This window comes from Mytilus trossulus, chromosome 9, assembly GCF_036588685.1.
Source record: "Mytilus trossulus isolate FHL-02 chromosome 9, PNRI_Mtr1.1.1.hap1, whole genome shotgun sequence".
NCBI classification, from domain to species: Eukaryota; Metazoa; Mollusca; class Bivalvia; order Mytilida; family Mytilidae; genus Mytilus; species Mytilus trossulus.
The window spans coordinates 50,230,472-50,254,178 of NC_086381.1; the positions used below are offsets into that span (position 1 = coordinate 50,230,472).

Below are 23,707 nucleotides of genomic sequence, written 5' to 3' on the forward strand. Positions count from 1 at the left end.
TATTAAATAACTTTTATCATTCAGAAATCATTCCTTTTTAAAACCCTTTGGAATATAACGAAAATTGGGAATGATTCTTCATGATCAATAGACAGTACTATGTCGACACAATTTGGAATGTTTTTTTCTTCAGTTTTTTTGGTATTTACTGGACATATTTTGTGTGTGTGTAATGCCTCGTTCACACGGACATTTAATTCGAATTGAATTCGAATCTAATGCGAATCGAATTCGCAAATCGCGAAACATACTTTTTTTTTTCGAATTGATTCGTATTGGCTAATTCCGAATTAACTAATTCGCATTAGAAATACGTTTTTGTTAATCCGAATTAAAAGTAAACGTGTGAACTCAGCAGAACGTTATCATTTTTATAAATAAAGTGTTTAAGGCACCAATAAGTTAGTCCTAATTTTATGGAATGTTAAAGCTTTTAAATGACGGGACAAAGATGAATAACATCAGAAGAATTTTTTTTTTCTTTTCTTTTTTCTTCTTATCGTAAGATTGATTTTTTAAACAAGATAATTTGTGAAAATTACATGCCTTATGACAAAGCGACATTTAGAACAGACCCCTGGAGTTTTTACAACTAAATGACAGTCTAATGCTGAGTTTACACGTAATTCGAATTCGATTCGCATTAACTAATTCGACTTAAGTTTAATTCGCATTAGAAACGTTTTACGTCCAAACGTCAATTCTAATTCGAATTACAATGAGCGTCAAATTCGCTTTACTGGTCAAACGACGTTAACTTTTAATTCGTATTAGCAAAAGCGTATTTCTAATGCGAGTTAGTTAATTCGAATTAGCCAATTCGAATTAAAAAAGAAGAGTGTGTGAACGCTATTAGCGAATTCGATTCGCATTCAATTCGAATTAAATAACGTGTGAACGAGGCATGAGTTTTCGTTATAATATATACTTATCAAGTTTGACAAAAAAACTTCAAAGTTGTTAGAATTTATTCCGTCAGAGACTTCTAATATTTTCGAATTAAAAAATTACCCCAAAACGGGTGTTTTCGTTGCATTTTTATTAAAAGTTATGAACCACATATTTATTCTTTTTAATAATGCTTGTTTAAATTTCAATTTTCTTTTATTTACGATATTTCACTATGATCTTAATGCTCACGTATTTTAATATTTGTGTAGTAGTAATTTATATATAATTGTTGTTAATTTTCATACCTTTTCGATCAGTTTGTTATCTACGATGGTTTTAATCAAATTGCAAATAATCTTCATTAATGAATATCGTTAGTTTAGATTTATTTGGCGTTTCTAATTACAGCGCTTAGCTTGGGTGACGACTTGTTTAGAAAGGTGCCATCTAAGTATTGTCAAAGCGATTATAACAATTACGGAGCAATAAAAACACTAATTAATCTTGTTAATTACATTAAAACTTGATATTTGGCAATGGCTTCGGCAATCATGGTTGCTCAAATTGGTAAATTGAGAAACAAATAGGTTTTCATTGCCAATTATCAATTTGTATCTTTAAACAGTAGAAGCTTAGATTGTTGTGATAAGTAATTTGTTAACGCGATGAGTGCTCTTAACATCAGGTATATATACTGTCCATGACACTGTTCGCTCATTCTCAAGTTCTCGATCAACAATTCACATTTGACAACAATCCCTCAACATGAGTCTTGTCACAGTACAGAAACCAGTTAAGATGTCTTTCAGCATCGATGAGCTTGCTAAGAGTAGCAGAGGTACCAGTTCAGACCAGACCAAACATGTCGGCAGCATATATGCTAGATTTCAGAGCATTGTCAAATTTCATCAAGAGACTACCCCAGTGAAGTTACAAGCCACTGTCCAACCAATGACAAGTACTCCTATCTCGCTACCACTCGCTAATCCCAACGTAGAGCGACAATTTAAAAGAAAAAGAGAAGAAGATTCAATTTACTCAGCCGACAGCAGCCTTGAATCATCTGAAACCAAATCAACAGACAGTCTTTCGTCAATCTCAGACGACACGACTGAAATACAAGACAAACCAAGTAAAAAGGCAAGATGTATGTTTACGTCAACACAGATTACAGAATTAGAACAATGTTTCTTAACTAACAGATTTCTACCTATTGAAGACAGACCAATACTGGCTAAAAGACTGAAGCTTAGTCAACAACAAGTTAAAACATGGTTCCAGAATCGTAGAATGAAAGAAAAACGCCTACAAAAACTTGGAACAACAGAATTGCAGAAGTTAGCACATGATACACACGTTTCAGTGACGACAGCACAAGTTCCACCTACACTTCCTGGATACTTCAGCTACCAAAATCAGTACCCAGGATCACCATCAACACAGTTTTATGATCCGATGTCACTTATGTATGGGTACGGTACGATGTCACCCGTTATGTATCCAGAATACAGCCGACCGGTTTACACTGGACTTTCTCCTCCGCTGGTAGAACACCACAGAGTCTGATACAACAAGAACTATGACTTGAATAATATTTGTCAGTTGATATGCAATATGCTTGTTTTAATTTATTATTGTTATGGATATTATTAAAATGTTATTGTTGTACTAATAAATATGAAAATACTTAACCTGACTATCATTGTTTTTAGAAATCAAACATCCAAATACTATCCACATTGATATGTGTACACACTTGTTTTATATATATAAAAAAAAAAGAATCACTCAGAGGTACAAACACACAAAAAATGAAAAAAAGCCCACACATTTGAAAAAGACTTCCAAAGACATCCTATTGTGTCTGCTTATACCATGTATATATGTACGGTAGTTGTTCTATATGGTACATCTAGTCAGTTTGGTTTACTAGTACTTAAGATTACCCTCGTACACCTAACAATTTCAGGTTTTTCTTTTTAATGAGTTCTTTGGCTTTGCATAGCAATATTCATAAAAATGATATAAGGAAATAATTACTAACGTGCGTCCAAATGTTCAGAACAGCAACCAAACTTAAGAGGTATTGTAAATTAGGTAGCTTGAACAACAAGCACATTGAGTGGTCTTTAAAGATAGAAGACAATGGAATTCCATTACAAAAAATAAACATGAATTTATTAAAAAAAAATGTCTAAATATAATGGTGCCAAACGGCATATATCTATTTTATACTGATTTATTGATAAAACAAGAATGTGTCCCAAGTACACGGATGCCCCATCCGCACGATCTTTTTCTATCTTCAGTGGACCGTAAAAATGGGGTAAATACTAATATTTCTCCTTTGGCATTAAAATTAGAAAGATCATATCATAGGGAACATGTGCACTACGTTTCAAGTTGATTGGACTTCATCTTCATCAAAATACCTCGACCAAAAATTAAATCTATTTATTTTAACGGAACAGACAGACGGACGGACGCACACACCAGAAAACATAATGCCAATAAATTGAGCATACAAAACCTAGACAGATCAGTTGAATGTCTGTTTCTGTTGGAAGCTTTAACAAACTGCTCCTATATTTCAGAATACAAATGTCCTATCAAATCTTGCTTAATGACCAAGAAATATAACGCGATTGCATGATCGTAAATACAATTATGATTGAAAACGAGCGTTCTTAAAAGGAAACAATTCAAGTTTTATACAACTGTCGAAATCACTTTTGAAAAAGATTATTGTTAAATCCTCATCTGATAAAAGTAATAGACTCACGTGGTTGTACTTTTCGGTATGTGTTATAAGGGAGAAGATTTTATATGATCCCTTCAGTACACTGCTGTCCACATATCAAGACCGATTTCACGTGGCTTGACTCTATTCCAACTGCTGTTCGACAAATTGCGCATGTATATGCATGAATCACTAAACATCTAGTTCTTGCCCAAACAATCTTTATTTGCTAATTAGATGATATGTGGATTTTACTGTCCTGTCTGTATATTGCGGACTAACTCCTACCTATTGCGCGGACGTTATAGTTCGGACGACTGTTTCACTTATACTTTTCATCGAGGAGTATAATATGGTGTATCTGGTTGTTCCAGGATCGAAAGTGCTGTTGCTACTGCCCCTGGAAATGGCATTATTAGTGGCGATGTGTCTGGTGGTGTCCGGGGTAACTCGGGATAATCTAGGTCAAATCTCTCGTCTTAGTCAATCTAGTATCGCTTGCCTCTGTCGATGGTTGGTTGAAAATAATTATTGACGATGACATGCCTTCCTGGGGTTGAACGGACTGATGGCGATGTCCGTTTTTATGACGATCCCCGCAGGTTCACCTTGATATTTTGTAGGTAATATCTCCCTGTTTCCCTCTAGCAATGCTTTGGCTTCTGTTTGCTGTTTCTGATCTACCCTGGTGGTTGGTGGTATAACCTCAGCCGATGTTGCAGCAGAGCTTTTGGCGTGCACCCACTGGTCATAACGCTTGGCGTCCCTCGGTTTACTGTTTTTCAGGTCCTGCTTGGATTTACTGGAGGATGCCTCTGGTTCCTTAGCCTTGTTCAGTATTAATTGTACGGTCACCTGGTCAGAACTTGCCGAAAACTTCCAAGCAGGTTCTTTACCAGACACGTTCAAGTCTGCTAATAAAGCTTTCAATTCATCAGGGATTTCCTTAATGATTTGTCCAAGAATTGAATCGTGATGTGATCAATACAAATTACAATCGAATTTAGAACCAGAGACATATGTTAGATCTATTTTTCTAATGCATGTAGTTTAAAGGTTTGGTTGGCTTGTTTGCTCATGCATACAGACGATACAAGAGCACTGTGAACAAAACAAAAACAGCTCCTTCTGTTTTCGTTTAAATGATTTGGAACGCAACATTTGTTTGAAATGGTACGCGAACAAAGGCTTTTTGAATTGACAAATTTTCAAATAAAAGAAAGATTGAATCAAAATCTTTACGGCTGATCTGGATGAATATATTATATAATGTGCGAAAAGTGTATGCCCAAAATCATTGAGCAACCAGTATATCAAAGTGTATGCCACTTAGATATGTCAAATATTTCTTGATAAATAAAGTTGAGATATGTTACGACTTGAATCTAATAACAAATTTAAAGGGAAAGGTGCACATTTTGTACTCATAAGAATACGCACATATATATATATCCTTTACCATAGATAATTTAGCTGATCTGTAACAATAACATCTTCATGCCTTATATATCATGTACTGCAGTACGCCGCTAGATTAAAACTGACGTGGAAAGGTAACATATGGCCACCGAAAGCTCTTTTTTTGAGAGCCCAGGTGGTCGTGTGGTCTAGCGGGACGGCTGCAGTGCAGGCGATTTGGTGTCACGATATCACAGTAGCATGGGTTCGAATCCCGGCGAGGGAAGAACCAAAAATGTGCGAAAGCAAATTTACATATCTAACATTGTTGGGTTGATGTTTAGACGAGTTGTATATATATATCTTTTTATTTGAACAAAAGTCATGTTGCAAGATTTTATTGAATAAAACCAGACAAATAATGGTTAATTATAAGTTTATTTTTTCTTCACTTTTATCCCTTTACAGTGAATAATAATGACCAATCGAATAGCACTATGTTTTGGTCAAGGAATAAGGGTTTCTTATTAAACCTGTCCACACTTTAACTTGTTTATAAATCATAAACATATTGGTTTCCAGTCGCCCTTCTCGCCTGCATCTATCTCCCGTTGTCTTACGGGGAAATGACAGCCAATATTGACGATATAAACAACAAATTACTTATTACAAACAATGATTACATGTCTTGTTTATTTGTCCCTCTAAACAACTTAGTCATTTAGTAGAAGGTTATCCTATTGTCAAATTAGATATTCTCTTTGAATGTCAAACTTAATAAACACGAGACACAGATTGTCGTCTGCTGTGGAAGATCACGTGGTAAATTGGTATGGAAATCAGATTCCAGTACCAACTTAATCAACAACAATAAAAGCTTTGATTTATATAACCTCTGAATGTCTACTAAACTCTAATCGAGTTTCCCAAATAAACGAAATAGTTCAATCCAAAACAGAGCAAATATGAAATAAGCAATACAAACCTGATACAAACAAAGCAAAATTATAACCCCCCCCCCCCCCCCCCAAAAAAAAACCCCAAAAACAAACCGAATGATACGTGCAGATTAATTTAAATGACCCATTTCCATAGCATATGTGTTGCACTTTCTGGAATATATAATTTTATATCATCTAATACGCTAGTAAGAGCAAATAATAATAAAAAAATCCAAAGAGTTAAGAAAGAGAAAAGATCGTTTTTTCTGGGTTATTAACCTTTACCATGTTTACTGGGAATTAATTCTCAAACCGAAACATTTAACAGCAAAGTATGTATATGATGAAAAAAAGCATGAAGAGGAAACACATTCATTAGCATATAAACCAAGAGGGCCAACAAATAATTGAAGATTTCATCTGCGTGATTTTCAACCTTTTTGTTAGCACAAATGCTTAAATTATGAATTTTGAATTTACATATATTAAATTCAGTTGTCAATGATCTCTTCTATAACAGAGATCATTTATATTTCCCTCATTTTATTGTAAAGTGGTTTAGTCTGAATTGCTAATACGAGGGCATCGTCCGTTCGTCGAGAGACGAGTTTGTTTTCTCAAAAAATTCAACCATAATCTCAAAAAACAACTTAATAGCTAAAACTGACACACATCGTCGTAAACAGTAGTTTTATACTTGTATGATGTATGTCGTCCGCGATTGAAGTACAAGATGTTCTTCGGTCAACGTGTACACCCAAATAAAACTGCAGAGAATCATTATTGTTTTATTTGTATCCGTGTTGTACTTCAGATATAAAAAAGAAGATGCGGTATGAGTGTCCATGGGACAACCCAGTCTTCACAAGAGACCAACTGAAACAGAAATTAACAACTATAGGCCACCATACGGTCTGCAATAATGCAAAAAGCCTTTGCCGCACACAGTGACAGTCAGCTATAAAAGACACAGAAATGACAAATTTAAAAGAATTTAAACCAGAAAACTAACGGACTAATTTATGTACAAAATAATGAACGAAAAACAAAATTGTAACACAGCAACTAACCAAAACCACTGCATGAATTGCCATGGAACAGGCACATACTTGCTTATGTGACGGGGTTATTTGGTCTGTAATACAACCCTATCAGGTTAACAGTATAATAACGGTATATCAGCTCTTCATGACGTTGTGCTTTTCAATTTGATCTACTTGTTTCTCCGTACCTTTGATTAAACAAAATAACTAGCAAGAGAAGCACCCATTTCACATTATTTTATAAATGTCACTGTCCTCTCAATCCACCACTTCTGTAAACTCAAAAGATCAATTATAGTATATAGAATAGATTTATCAGCATCGATAAGACAATTAATTCACTCAAGTGTGATTTGCTCGACTAATACAATAAAGTTCTGCAATACATTTTTGATTTAGGACGACTTATGTAGAGAAATGACATACAAAAAGGTCCTTAGATTGGTATTTTGTTTAGAATATAAAACTGCAATTACAATCAAAATACTAGTTTATGTGTCTGAGAATAATAGGATATACAAAATAATGGCAATTTACAACCGACAGAACATTCGGAATGAGACTGTTACTCCAATTTTGTTTTAACGACATTGGTATTTTTATTTTCTAGATTACGATTGTATCGGATTGTATCGCTTGTACGTATACTATTGATTATTTATAATTCTAATGTTTAGTTTGAAAAGGTTATCTATCTTTTAAGGTGTATATAAGGAAACATGAATACTTGTGAAGTAATCTGTTTAAAAGGTGTTTACTTTGCACATGTAAATGTGTAGTGTCGTTTATTTTTGTCTCCCATCCTATACAATTGTATTTATTGTAAACTTGACAGTTTTGTTTTCATTTTGAACATGCATGAAACATTTGCCACTGGTCATGTTTTACATTGTCTTATCAGGGCCTTTTATAGCTGACTATGCGGTATGGGCTTTGCTCATTGTTAAAGGCCGTATGGTAACCTAACGTTGTTAATGTTTGTGTCATTTTGGTCTTTTGTGGATAGCTGTCTCATTGGCAATCATACCACATCTTCTTTTTTATATGAAGCAACTAAAAATAGATCAACCATCTGAGACATTTTCCACCACATTGTTGTAATCTATTGAGACCATCTTTGCTAGTCAAGGGAGACAATACACTTCCCTCCTCTCCACCCTTGGTAGATTAAGCCAATGTGGAGAGGAGGGAAGTGGATAATGCTGCATATCAAAAAAGAAACAAATACCAATTTTAATAGTCTACAGTTTTGTATAATTGATCAGGAGAAGGAGCCATTTCAAACTTCAATATCTAAGAGACGAGTATCATTTTCCAATTTAAAATTCTTAGAGTTGTGGCAAAATTGAGATACAGCAAAGATCAATTTAGCATTCCATAGTTTTGCATAACATAAAAGCAGCATTTATTAATTTAATAATTCGTAATTTTGAACAATAGTCTTTCGTTTTGAAAAACAGAGAAGTAGCAAATACCAATGTTCTAGTCCAATTAGCCTTGCAAAGTTTAGCAGCAACATAGACCAAATTAATAGTCTAAAATTTTCCATGACAGCAAAGCTGCTTATACCAATTAAGTAGTCCCTATTTTTGCATAATATATATATAGTATCAGAAAAACATCAATTACTTATTTGTAAACCGTAGTTTTGCATAGCAAATAAACAGAAAGTACTAATTTAATAGTAGTCTATCACTGTCTATTGTTTGAATTGCAGAAAGGAAGTAATAAACAATTTAAAAGTGAATACTGTAGTTTTGCATAGCAAAGGAGTAGCAAATATCAATTTAATAAAAGATTACTTTGCATACATATGAGAGAAGAAACAAATGCCAATTTTAACAGTCTATAGCTTTGCATTCCTAAGAAGCATCAGTTTAAGAATTTTATATCTAACAGACTGTGAGACAAGTTGCGATTACCTAATTAATATTCTTACAGTTGAAGCAAAATTGAGAAGCTGCAAAGACTGATCAAGTCGCCAATACTTTTGCATAACCTTAGAAGCAGCATATATACCAATTGATAATTTTGCATAAATATTAATCCAATTAGCCATAAATTTAAAACCCTCAGTAGAAAGTCAAACCAATTCAATAATTTTGCAAAGCTGATAAATAGCAAATACAAATTTAATAGTCTACAGTTTTGCATAGCACAGAAGCATAAATTGCTTATTTAATAAACATAGCTTTGTATATTTATATATTTAGCAGAATGTCCTGAAATAATATTATTAGTCTTTTATTTCACCAAGCCTCACTCAAAAATCATGATAATCATTAGCGAAATAGTTAACGTTACCATATTAAAGCTGTATAGTTCCCAACCTTTTGTGCATTTTTATTTTGAATATATGAATAACCATAACCTGTACAAAATAATTTATTTGTAGATTGCATGCATCTTATGTACAAAATACAACAGTTCAATAACATAACAAATGTTTCAGACACTGGTCCTCAGAGAAGATCTGATTGTACATAATAGAGTTATTCCCCTTTCATCATTATAATAATTTTATCACTCAAGAGTTATCTCCCTTTCTATAGTTAATATTTTTATATAACTTTCTAATAACATTTTATTTTTCATTTTTTTTTAACAGTTGTGTTCATGGGAAACATGAGAGACAGATTGAATTTCTCTGTGGTAATAAAATACAAAGTCTAAAACATTAATAAAGTTAAAAACAAGGTTTATTTATGCTGCTGACAACTTAGGACACTCAGGACTTAAGAAGTTTCTAGGTTGTACATATCCATCTTGTTTATCCCTGAAAATATAAAATAAAATTTAATAAACACAAATGTTTAGAAAAAGTGGCAAAGGAAAATTTAAAGTGAATGTGTCACATGTTTAATAAAGTGAAAAAATATGTAAATATGTGCTATTTTCTAATTTGATTTGTAAAACAATTTCAATTCTTTATTGAGTGTGATTAAACTGTGATTGTATTGTGATTGAGTGTTAAACTAGTTGAGGCCTTTTATAGCCCACAATACAGTATGCTTTTTCTTTTATTGAAGAACCCATCATGGTTGTCTATAATTTCTTACATGCACTTCATATGAACTTTAGTGGATAGTTGTCACATTGGCAATCATACCACATCTCCTTATTTTTATATGAGTTATTTAATTCTTAAAATAAAAATAGTGAGAAATTATGAGGTGAACCTTGATATTTTAGAAGTTACGATTGAACAAATTTTGGTGTTGTGACTGTAAGCATGCTTTTGTAAAAACTGTATATTCTGAAATGGCACACTTAACGGTATATTGGTGAAATATTTATTGTGAACTTGAAATCTTTGATGAAGGAATCAAATGCAACCCATATATTATTTATAGCTTCATTGCACATTCTGGATTATAAATGGTAATTTGATATAAAACCAAAATAGATATTCTTGAAAAAAATCCTTTTGAAAAATGGGAAAACATATTATATCCCATCATCAATCAAAAACTATCACTTTTCTCCAAACAATTAAACAATAAACATTTGTCGAAGAATTACAAATTACATATGCTTTTATTTATGTATTCTGGGTAACCAAAGCTAATTGAAATCATAGCATTGCAATATTTCATCTCAAACTGCTATAAAACATTGTAATAAATTGTATTGATCCAAAATCTTGTCATAATAGTGGTTAAGAATCATATTATGAGGGGCTTTATTTAATAAACAAAATATCACGTAGACCATGTTCAAACTCTTATGTCAAAGAATAGATTGAATTTCAAATTCATTACCAATCTTTTACATGTTTTCATCAGATTTTTCAACCCAGGATAAAGATAAATACTTGTCTTAGTAAATATGGGGAAATGTAAGTAGCGAAAAGATAATTTCCGTAGCCATTTATAGAACAATTACAAAGATGATTTATTGGCAGAAATAAGTTTTTGTGCAAACTTAACATGATGCAACAAGGAATCTAAAATTGATGGAAGAGCGATGTGGGACGAAAATAGAACGGGACAAGGACATTTTATTTGATTTGAAGTGTTGCTGATTTGATTGTTTGATTTGTCACCAGATGAAATTGATGTGAGTTATTTATAAATAAAGGCTTGTCCTGTACATTCTTTACATTAATAGACTGGTTTTCCAAATTTTTGATTCGCTATACATGTATCCCAAAGAATAAAAACAGAAACGTAATACTTTTCTGATTTATCGATGAAGTTCAACAAGCTCTATCAATACAATTCAAATTCCTACAAATTTTTAAAAGGTTACAATTCAGAATCTGAAGGAGTTTAGAAAATTTGATTGTCAAAACCCAAACTTGAAAATAATGTAATGTCATTAGTTGAATTTCTATTGTTCAGTCTGTTTTTAACAAATCACAACAATTTTGGTGTAGACTTTTGAAAATGTTACCCAGAATGCATTAGATTCTGGAAAGTCAAATCATGTATACTATGCCTTCATTTCAAGCTTTATTTTAAAACTGGATTGTATAAATCCTCAAATAGAAATAATATAAATAAAATAAAAATTTGTAAGGGTTCCGCGGAACCCAGTGTCTCGCCTACTTTCGCTGTAAAATGCAGGGTCAACAAAATTGAAGGAAAAAATCAATAAAAACATATCTTTTGATTGTAAGAAGCTTCTGTCCATGTTTGGTAAAAATCCAGGATAGTTTATAAATCTAATCAATGTTTTAAAAACTTTAACTGCAGACTGGATGTAATGTTAACTGGAAGAAAAACTAAGTCCATATATAAGTAAAATACAGATACACAGGTACAAAATATTAACAAAATTTCCTTCTAGATATTAGCTTTTGATCATAAACAAGCTTCCTTCCAAGTTTGGTTCAAATTAAAAATAGTATAAGAAAGTTATCAATTTTTTTTTAAAATTTAACCACAGAGTGAATGTGTTGCTGGCAGAAAATCTAAGTCCATTTAAAGTAGAATACGGAAAAAATGGATTTATTGTTTTACAAAATTTATATCTTATCATATCTGGATACTATCTGGATACTATCTTAAGATCATAAACAAGCTTCTGTCCAAGTTTGGTAGAAACAAAGGATAGTTTAAGAAAGTAATTAAAATTTTAAAAACTTTAACCACAGAGTGAATGTAATGTTTTCCCACAGAAAAACTAAGTCCATTTATAAGTAAAATATGGAAAAAATGGAATTTTATTTTTACAAAATTTACCTCTGGATACTATCTTAAGATCATAAACAAGCTTCTGTCCAAGTTTGGTAGAAACCAAGGATAGTTTAGGGAAGTTATTAAAATTTTAAAAACTTAAACCACAGAGTGAATGTAATGTTTTCTCACAGAAAAACTAAGTCCATTTATAAGTAAAATATGGAATTTTATTTTCACAAAATTTACTTCTGGATACTATCTCATGATCGTAAGCAAGCTTCTGTTCAAGTTTGGTAGAAATCCAGTATGGTTTAAGAAAGTAATTAAAATTTCAAAAACTTTAACCACAGAGTGAATATTTGTGGACGCTGCCACCGCCGACGGAATGTAGGATTGCTTAGTCTCGCTTTTTCGACTAAAGTCGAAGGCTCGACAAAAATGGGTACTTTCATTAAGAAATATTTTGTTTTTCAGAGTTCGCCCCTCCCCTCCCCCTATTCTTTCTACTTTGTATACTTACACATCATATTTAAGATAACTGAAAACTTCATTTATTTGTTGTTGTGATATTTCTCCATCTATCTGTGCAAGGTATTGATAAATATCTTTAAACAATTGGAAAGGTATACGAGCAGGGCCACCATCTGGATCACCTGTTAATATCTCACACACTGTTTTCATTGCATCAGAAATTGTCTGAAAAATACAAAAATGTCAGTAGAGTTAATACAACAATCCAAGATTTTGATAAACCATCAATCTACCTTAAATATACATTGAATAATTTTGAAAATGATAATGAGGTTCTATGAAAATTTCAATAGGACCCCCACCCCCCAAAAAAAATGAAATAAAAAAATCTATATGAAGAAGCCAATTAAAAGTCTCCAACTATAGGCAATTAATTGCCAATGCAATATGTTCTTATTCATCTTGTACAATCATTATTTTGTGTGTAAATTCATAACTTACTGTTTAGACCCATCAGGATAAAACAGATGTTGTGTAGAAAACCTAGACAATGACAAAACTATTTCTTCAATATTTGCTTCACTATGGGGTAAAATGCTCATGAATCATGATCATGAAAATACTAATAAAATTGAAAATGGAAATGGGTCAAAGAGACAACAACCCGACCAAAGGGCAGACAACAGCCAAAGGCCACCAATGCAGCGAGAAACTCCTGCACCCGGGAGGCATGCTCTAGCTGGCCCCTAAACAAAAATGTAAATTCAACATCAAAACGTCATTGAGTTTATCTTGTTTAATATTATTTATGGCAAAAATTTCATCACATTTAAATGGTTAAAGCACAAATACAAACATTCATGAAACTGAGAATGGAAATGTGTCAAAGAGACAACAACCCCAAAAAAGAACAGAAATACACTTATGTATTATAAAATCGTCATTTTGAATAGATTCCTAATTTTGTGCACCTGTATTCAACTTGAAGAAATAATCCAACTTGAAATATATTCATTAAATTCTTTAATTAGAAACACTTAATCCCAACAAAAAAAAATCTATGATCAAATTATGCAGTAGAAAGACCCTGAACAAATCTTTCCCTAACTAGACCGGATTTTCCATTCCAGGCAATATATATATTACATAATTTTAAATCAATCAATGTTATCTCTTTTTTCTACAAATCTCTTGGGAAACATACCAATTACAAATCTAATAGTAAACAATACAGTTTCATACCCTGGATAAGGCTCAAAGAAACAAAATCAGTGCCTATTTTGAGTAATTTTATCTTTTGAAGAAAAAGAAAGATTAAAAATCACCTTAAATTCGTTTTTGAAGCAATTTACTAAAATTGATCAAGATAAATTCAATCTAATTTGGCTGCAGTCTCTTAGGCAAATTTGTCATTATCAATCTTCAAAACTACTGTACTCAATTTGACTAAGTTTTTCTTTAAATTTGTTTTCCCATTATCTCTGAATTTCTAGGGCCATGACAAAATATTTTAAAGTTTATTGTTTTCTTTAGACATAAATAATGTGAAAAGGATTGAGATTTTAAATTATTTTTTATATATTCTTTTTCTAGATCAAATGAACTTATCACATAACACAATTACTTTGGGACAGTTTCAAGAATTAAAGCAAATGTATTTGAAGTCCAAAACAAATTATGACAGAATCTAAAATATTCTTGAAATATTGTTATTGTCTTTATGTTTTGCCAAAAAATTTCACTATAACATATTGTACATTTAATTTAATAATTTCAAAAGATAAGCAATAACTACAATGTAATTTACGCTTTAAATTCTAAATTTCAAGTACATTGTGTGTACATACAGTAAGTTATGAAGGATCTATTCAAATTAAAATCTCCTTGTATTCTTATTTTCATGGATCTCTTTGACCCCACATTGACCACTTTTAGCCAACATCACAGTGATGTATTTTCCTAACTTTCTAACTTTATTGTATAATCTTGTAAGAGAATATATTCAAGTTCCTGATTTCATGCATGCTACTAGTGAAAGTCACATAAACAAATCACTCACAAAAAATATTCATAGAATAGTTAATCGTCAATTCTAAAATATGAGGAACTGATGATGAGACTGAGAGCACAATGCATTAAGAAATATAACTGGATCAACCTAGTGTAATTGATTTATTGAGTATAAAGAATTTTAAACAGTTAACTAATTTAGATAAATATATATATTAACTTATAGATAAAAACATGATCACTCCCTGTCTGCTTACTTGTTTAATTTGAAATTTTATACTGTAAACCAACATATTTTCCCGAGCGATTTATTTTCGCCAGTAGAAAAATGACACAAATATAAATCGTCGCAAATATTTAAAATTTGGATATCTCCTTATTAAACTACACTAAGTAAATAAGAATATTGCGAAATTAAATAGCCGCCAAGTGAACAAGAAAAAGTAAAACCCAAAATAAAGTATCCGCGAAAATAAGTTGGTTTACAGTATACCGTATACACACACTAATGAACTGTATAAAAGTGCAAGGTAAAAAGGATTTTGGATTAAGGAAAACATAAAATTACTTCATTTTAGCCTAAGCCACTTGTTGACTACAAGTAATAGTTCATTACAGTTGTAATAATGGAATGTTTTACTCTTAGAGACTCTTTAAGATGACATTAATCAAGTTGGAATGAAATTATGTAATACCATTTAAAGGATATTGTCAAGAAAATGTGGGATCTGTCAATTCATTTAAATTTTCATCAAGATTAACAATAAACCATTCAAGTCAAAACAAAAACAGCTTCTGTCTTCTTTTCTTATGAACAGAGCAGTTGTTTTCACAGCCCACATGTATTGGAATTTTAGTTATTGGTAAAATGAATGATGATTAATTTCAAACTGTTCTCTAACAGTTAATGAGTTTTGAAGCCATTGTAAAATGTATGTTAGAGAATAAAAAAAACCATATACATTATACCTCTAATAAGATTGATTTTTTTACTTTTAACACCGTTAATTGAATCAACCTTTAAAGATTTTAACATTTAAAATAAATTGATCTTCCTTTAAAAATTAAGCTGTCATATGTGAGAATGATTTTACTTTGAATCTAAATTTCAATCTTAATAGATTAATAAATTCATGTCAAGGAAACTGGGGAATTATTCTGTCAGATTAAATCTCTTTTATGTAGTTTTTCACCATCAGGATTGTCCTTCCTGTCTAAATTATCTACAGAGAACCAATATATTACAGTTATCACCACAATTACAGGCATGATGAATTTTCTTTTGTCTAAACAAACTTTTTCTTTGAAATGAATGAAACTTAGTTTAATTTTAATGAAACCAAACCTGGTACAGTGAGTGGCACCATCATAATATAATAGTGTTGCTGGAAATGGTTAGTCAAACTTTAATATACATTATTATACCTTACATATATTTTAAACAATTCTATTGGGTAAAAAATTATCATGTGACATGGAATAATTCAGTTGTTTTTCATTCAAATGCAAGGAAGGACAAATAACCCCAAAAATTTCCACCAGCGGTGAATAACCCTATCATTCACCGGCAAATAACCTTTTGAGTTTGTTGATTTGTACTTGAGTTATCTCCCATGATAATGACGTCACAGACATAAATAAACAAAATGGCAGCGTTTACGTTACACTGGAAGCCCACAGAGAGATGAGGAAATAGGGCATTGGACATAAATAGAGTGCCAGCAGCTGATGATATCTTTTATAAAGTAACGGTCCTCAGGGCCATCATTATTTTACAAAAAGATTCTACCTTTGTTGTACAATCCAGAAATTCTAGAACACAAATATATGTCCAAACGTCAGCTTGTCTTTGTTATTGTTATGTAAAGTTTATAGAATATAGAAAGTGTTCGAAATGCCTTTCCACTGTTAGTTCGGTATAATAGAACAATTGTGGCCCCTTAGAATCGATGAACATTCAAAATTGTCAACCCTGAAAAATTATTTCACTTCGGTCTGCGCCCTCATTGAAATAACCTTCTCGTGTTAACAATTTTGGATATTCACCTTTTCAACGGGCCATAATTGTATAATGAACATGTGTATGAGACATACTTCTTGGTTCAAATTTAAGTGTGAGGTAAATCTGATTTTTTTTCAGGTTAATTTGCTTACATACATTGTTGATTCTAAAATAATTCTTAAAAATTTATCTTGGACAGTTTAATATAAAAATAAGATGATGCAGAATGAATGCCATTGAGACAAGTCTACACACAACGACCAAATGACGAAATTAACAAAGTCTATAAGTCCTTTTTGTTATGATCCTGAGATTCCTATATTCTATGAATTCACTATTTGGCTTCCTCAACTTTAAGTTTGAAGCATTCCCATCCTGATAAAGGATACTGATATCAAAAACTTATGTGAAATATACAATGCATGTTAAAAATTCAAGCCAAAACTGTTATAAAAAACATGAAATTTCTGTATAAAGAAAGATAACTCCTGAATTATAGTAGGACTTCAGATAAATAAATTATACAGCTATTTTGAAAAAAACCCACAGAAGATCAACTCCTGTAGATTTTTTCATTCTAACTAATACATCATGGCCAACCCAATGCTGTCAATTGTCAACTTAGAATTTAACCTTAGTTTCAATATATATATGGACATTTTTTTCTATAGCTAGTAAGTTAAATTCTTTTGATGAAAAAATAAGTCTAACATAATTTAAAGGAAAGATCGACACAGATGAAATTCTAAACACTTTCAAATTTTCTATCCACTGCCAACATGGACAGGTAGAAACAAGAATGTGTCCCAAGTACACGGATGACCCACTTGCACTATCATTTTCTATGTTCAGTGGACAAAGAAATTGGGGTCAAAACTTTAGTTTGGAATTAAAATTAGAAAGATCATATCATAGGGAACATGTGTACTAAGTTTCAAGTTGATTAGACTTCAACTTCTTCAAAAACTAACTTGACAAAAAACTTTAACCTGAAGCGAACGGACGCACAGATGGACAAACGAAAGGAGGCACAGACCAGAAAACATAATTCCCCTCTACTATCGTAGGTGGGGCATAAAAATAAAATCCACATAATCTGTAGTGTATTTTACCTCTCCTAAGGTTGATGCACATAATGCAAAGAATTTATTCCATTCCACATCGCCACCAAAACTACCGATTCTGACCATATCATCAAACTGTTCTTTAGGTAAAGCCAAATCATTCCATTTCTCTTCTATTAAACTTAATGGTACTTGTTTCTTTGGACCAAGCTGAAACAATACAAAAAAATATATTTATTACATTTCATTGCTTTTACATCGTTTATTATTTTAAAAATCAATGCAAATAGATAATATACATGTTTGTTACATGGTTTAGTACTTTTACATGAACATCATTTATATTTTAAAAATCAATGCAAATAAAGTTGGTTACTACATAATCATATTCTCAGATAAGGATGTAAAGTTGTCGCATTGGCACTCATACCACCTCAAGTGATTTCAGTATTGTTTTTAAGTTTTTTTTCACGTTATTCTGTTTGAAATATCAGCATGACACAAATAAGAATTACGCAGTGACACAACTTTTTTTATTTGTCTTTTTACATTCCTATTGTCTTTTGTAAATAACTTATTTATATTTGAAAATTTTAAATCTGTTTAAAAATACCTGTCTGTTAAGAACTCTGAGTAAACTTGGTATTAATAACCTTTTTTTAAATTAAAATTATAACCGATATATATCTCATATCTGTTGAAAAAGCACCTGTCTGTTAAACAACTCTGAGTGAGCTTGGTCTTAATATCTTAATTTTATTTAAAATATAACCGATATAAAACTGTCTCATATGCGTTGAAAAAGTACCTGTCTGTTAATAACTCTGAGTGAACTTGGTCTTAATATCTTAATTTTATTTAAAATATAACCGATATAAAACTGTCTCATATATGTTGAAAAAGTACCTGTCTGTTAATAACTCTGAGTAAACCTGGTGTTAAGCCTGTGTCTGTCTTTTGTGTTGCTACTGGCATCTCTAATCTTTCTTTGACAGGTGGAGTTTCTCCTTTAGACATTGATCGGAAGTATCTAAACAAAGATTGATACATAAATATTTCTTAAAAGAGTTTTAGTTAAAATAATGGTTGATTGAATTGCTATATAACTTATTTATAGTAAAAGACTATGATTTTCAGTGATCTGATTTACAAATTACAACCTCTATAGATATTATTCTAAAGACAAAAAGATAAATACAATACCACCAAATCTTTTTTAAATAGAGGTTTCTTTAGTTGTACTACCCTTTCTCCCACAACCCAAAGTTAAAATTTCAGTTTCCCTAATTTAAAAAGAAAAAGTTATTTTTTTATTTTAAAATCATAATGAAAACATCTCAATAATATAATTAGGGTATTTGATAACTTGAGACAACTCAAAGTGTACTTACGCAGCAGACCATGCTAAAACATCTTTTGGCTGAGTTCTAATTGCAGCTTTTGTAAACTGTTTGAGTATGTCTGGTAACTGAGGAGGAATGTTAATCTGCTGGGAGCAGTAGTATGGCTCGTCTGGATTGGTAGGCATTGTGGATTCTCCTAAAAATTAGAAGGGATTTTTTAAAAATTTGTTCTAATTTAAAAGGACTTCATAACCAGCAGAATACATACATTGTATTTATAAGGAAATGTAATGCAACAGCAACCCAATAGGCAATAATAAAAATAACAAATATACATCTATGAGGAAACAGTACACATTATTACTATTTGCATTACTGGTGGACTTCATAGCAGTTCCTGTAATTTTATTTATGTCATATGATAATAGAAAATATTTGACGCCACAATGGAAAAGTGATTGTAAGTCAAGCTGCACAGATTTTCAAAAAGAGATAAGGTGTAAAGATAAGGTCCTTAACATTATATCAAACTCAAAATAATCAATATACCTTATCGCTATTTGTCCGCAACAACTGAAAATGACAAAAATTCCAGTAAAAATTTAATTGCAAACCAAAATTTCAAGTCAATTGTTGCCTTTAATGAAATTTGCATATTCATGACATTGCAATATATAAATTCATACATTTACATCCTACTTAGGGTATATTATCCAAAACAGGAGTAGTATCATAAGAAGTTATCACATTTAGGAAAAAAAATCACCAACCTGTGAATTCACTTCCACTGGTAACGATAAATATCAATTAATTTAATTTGCATTAAAGTCTATTAAAAATCTAGAGAATTCCTATCTGCATCACCTCTCAACATTGTTTTCATAACACAAATACTCATCATTGATTGGTCAATTTATTACATGATGTGATGTCACTGCCAATCTGAGAATATGTACACCATTAGTGAGGGGGGATAGGATCTTTATGGGAACTCAGGGATCGTTTGATTTTAAGCTCAGGATTTCGGGATTGACCCTTTCAGGATCTGGGAATTCTTTTTTTTCGAATTTCGGGACCTCAGGATTTTGTGTTTTAAGCCCGGGATTTCATGTTTATAAGCCCAGGATTTCGGGATCAGCACTCCTCCTATCTTTTTTTTTGATAACTGCATTCATTAAAATAGAAAAAAAAAAAAATTACAAGAGAGGATATACATGCATGTACCCTGTCATCACCACAAATATTAAAGAAATAGATTGTTATTTTTAATTAAGTATCTGTATGCAATGTGCTGAAGTATAGTCTTCAATGTACTGATGGATTTTCATACAATGCAGATGTATAAGTACTGAGATTAATATTGTAATATTCTACATTTACATGTAAACTGTCAGTGGGTATCAGGACCGTTCGCCCTGGGTCCGTTTGCCCTGAGTTTGTTCGCCCTTAGAGTCCGTTCGCCCTACTAAAAAATATCAATATTCAGGGCATTGAAGTTGAATAAACTTAATCAGATATATTTCTATGGTATATATTCTTGAAATTTATGGAAACATGGAAATATCTAAAAGTTTATGGCTTGTTAAGGATCATTAATTTATTGTTTTATGACAAAATAATTCGGATCACTGCTACCTGTCTTTTGATGGATTTATAATATATAAAAAAACAAATTTCTTTTGATATAATATCTTCAGCTTGAAATTAATTCCAAAAAAAATGTACGAACTGTAAAACGGATTTACAAGTTCATTCAGTAAAATACTCTGAGACTAGTCTAAGTTATACTGCATACATTAGTGAATGACTGAATACAATTATTTTGTTAACAAATATCAACAAAGATAAATACATTGTATTCCAGTATTCTACTGCAATCAAAGGGAAAATGATGAAATTGATTGCGGCAATATCAATATTCGGTGATTTTTTCAACAAACTTCAAATACTTAAGGTTCATGTGGACCCTATCGTCCCTATGACTAAAATGGCCGTATTTTCACCTCAAAATTTTCTCTGAGTACAGTCAAACCTGTGCATCTGGAAAAGTTTTAAGGCATAGCATGCCCTAGATAAATAGAATTCAAATACATTGTATGATTTAGAAAATTCATAACTTAACTGGATTTTGCCGTACACTTTTTTTCGTCTCTGCAGAAGATGATAAAATTAACAAACAGTTGAGTTTACCTTGATATGGTCCACTCAGGTACACAGTGAAAATAACCAATTATTGTCAGGTATCTATAGTCCATCTAATGTCAATGTCAATTAAAAATGCTTACTTTAATTTTTACCTGTGGGGAAGTTCTCAAACCTGTTTCCCAACTTAGTTTATTTTGGCACCTTCTGGAGGAATGAAAAAAAGTGCACAGCAAAATCCTGGTAAGTTTTTATTTTTCAAAAACATTAAACATACTTAAAATTCATTTATCTAGGGCATGCTATGCCTGAATTTTTTTACAGATGCGCAGGTTTGTCTGTACTCGGGAGTAAATTTTGAGGTGAAAATACGGCCATTTTACCCATAGGGTCCACATGAACCTTAAAATTAGGATACATGTCAACTCGTACTTTCGGCAACTCGTACTCAGCCAACTCGTACTTTCGGCAACTCGTACTTCTACTAAGTCGTACCCTATATTTTTTTAGCATTATAATATAAGTTTTCTACGTTTATATCCGTAGATATGGATATTTTAACTCCCTGAAGTATCCCAGTGCACCCTGAGGTAGATCCATAGAATATGAAAAGGATATTTTTTAGTGAACATTGCGTTGAACATGTCTTAGTTTTTTCGTGTTAGTAGTAACTATTTATCTCTTCTTCCTGTTGTACTAGCTGATTATACAACTCTTTAGAAATGCCTATAGGAATGAAAATGTATTGGTTTAATTTTTTATAATTATGATAGATAATTTTATTTCATAATTCAATTTTACTAACAATTCTATGCAAAGGCACTTGACATCACGTATATATTTAAACATTATTGATAATTTTTTAACCTATAAGAAATTACAAGTAATATGTGACACTTTAATAAACAAATTATTTATTGCAGTTCGCGTGCCGGTGATTAATTGATCATTGATAATTTTTTCACACCTGAAGCATGTTGATTACCAGTAAATCGGCCCTTATTCACACACGAAGGGTGCCATTAATTAACCTTTATCAAAACAACTTCACGCCTGATCTAATCTTTCTGCATGGACGTTTGCACAATATTTTAAAATGTATACTTCATCACAATACTTCTATCATTTATATACGTATTGACATCAATTATACAGTAGCACATTTGGATTGTAAAAGTATAAAAGTTAAAACAAAAATTAAGCCAATATTTAGAATTATGAGAGACGTATAAAAAAAAAAAACACTAGTACCACTAATAATTACACACACATTGTAAAAGTTTAATCATAAAACATTTTTACAAGGCTTTGTTGCTATTAATAATAGTAATATGGGTTTCTCAAAGCTTGGTTTTTACAACGTTTAAGCCATGCATTTTCTTTTCGATGAGGATGGTGATTGTTTAAGTATAACTCAACGGTCTTTGATGTTCATAGTGCCGCACTTATACCAATTTTTTGTTTTCATTTACTTCTCTTTGTTTATTTTACTTTTAACAAATCCATTCTCTTTTTGTAGGTATGTTATCCACTAATGACCTGCACTGATTAGCATATTGTGTAATCATAATTATTTTAATGTGCATATCAAATAAATTGCCGTCCAAACAATTTCAAACAATCAATCCTAAGGAATACTAATGGTTATAACGATTAGCATTGTATAAGCTTATTTAAAACAATTATAATTGCATTTTATTAACATTGAAAATTGTTTTTCATTTGTATTTTGCTATATAATGATATACGAAAGAAAGTTACAATAACTATGCATAAAAACTAGATAAATAATATCAAATAAAACATGGTTACGAGTTGGTAAAAATAGGGTACAAGTTGGTTGAGTACGACTTGCCGAAAGTACCAGTTGTCGTGTACCCTAAAATTATGCCACTACTGGCACTAGACAACAATTAGTAAAAAATAAAAATCAGGGCGAATGGACCCTGGGTGAACAGGTATCATGGCGAACAGGTACTAGGGGGAGCGTGAATTAGGGCATACGGACCCGGATTCGTGTCAGTGTGGTGAGGTTGTGTTAACTAGAGCAATTTGATATTTTTTATGTCCAAAAATGGTGTTTTGAATAGAAAATTTATGGATCAGTTACCATATCATGTAAACTAAAGGTGTTGTTTCTTCTTTAAAGATTTATGTATGCAAAGCGCCAAAACTGTAAAAATTACCCCAAAAAAATGTTTTCTGAAATTATGTTTGTGGAAGTCAGTGAAGTCTGCAGATAAAATTGATCGTATTTTGTCTCGAAACTAAATGAAAGCTTTTCGTTATGGCAACAATCAAGTTCAATGTTTTTTGTACAACGAGTAAGTAAAGGGCTTTTTACCTTTTGAGATCTTGAGACCTGAAGAACTTGAAATAAACACACACTAACTTACCGGATGTATTCAAATGTTGTGATAGCAACGATTGCTCTGCTCGACAGATTTTTTCCGGTCGAAGAATCGGTGTCTCCGATGCGCTTAAGATATCGACAAATTGCCTTGCTCCTTCAATCATTTAAAAGCATGCGAACCCGCGA

At 31.6% G+C, this 23,707-nt stretch overlaps 2 protein-coding genes across 3 annotated transcripts; one reads left to right on the plus strand and one right to left on the minus strand.

Moving 5' to 3' along the window:
- Positions 1 to 1,626: 1,626 nt before the first annotated feature.
- On the plus strand, positions 1,627 to 2,463 carry LOC134683976 (homeobox protein koza-like). The gene has a single exon (XM_063543281.1). It carries the CDS (start codon positions 1,657 to 1,659, stop codon positions 2,455 to 2,457), a length of 801 nt encoding a protein of 266 aa, XP_063399351.1. The 5' UTR covers positions 1,627 to 1,656; the 3' UTR covers positions 2,458 to 2,463.
- A 6,922-nt stretch (positions 2,464 to 9,385) lies between these two features.
- On the minus strand, positions 9,386 to 23,700 carry LOC134683065 (ropporin-1-like protein). 2 transcript variants are annotated; one of them, XM_063542110.1, is made up of 6 exons: positions 23,565 to 23,700; positions 19,075 to 19,222; positions 18,590 to 18,713; positions 17,732 to 17,893; positions 12,657 to 12,832; positions 9,386 to 9,789 (listed from the first exon to the last, which is right to left on the minus strand). In XM_063542110.1, exons 1-6 carry the CDS (start codon positions 23,683 to 23,685, stop codon positions 9,717 to 9,719), a joined length of 804 nt encoding a protein of 267 aa, XP_063398180.1. In that variant the 5' UTR covers positions 23,686 to 23,700; the 3' UTR covers positions 9,386 to 9,716. The 2 variants fall into 2 exon arrangements, with proteins under 2 accessions (XP_063398180.1, XP_063398181.1); XM_063542111.1 differs by having other exon boundaries at positions 23,513 to 23,589.
- Positions 23,701 to 23,707: the final 7 nt, after the last annotated feature.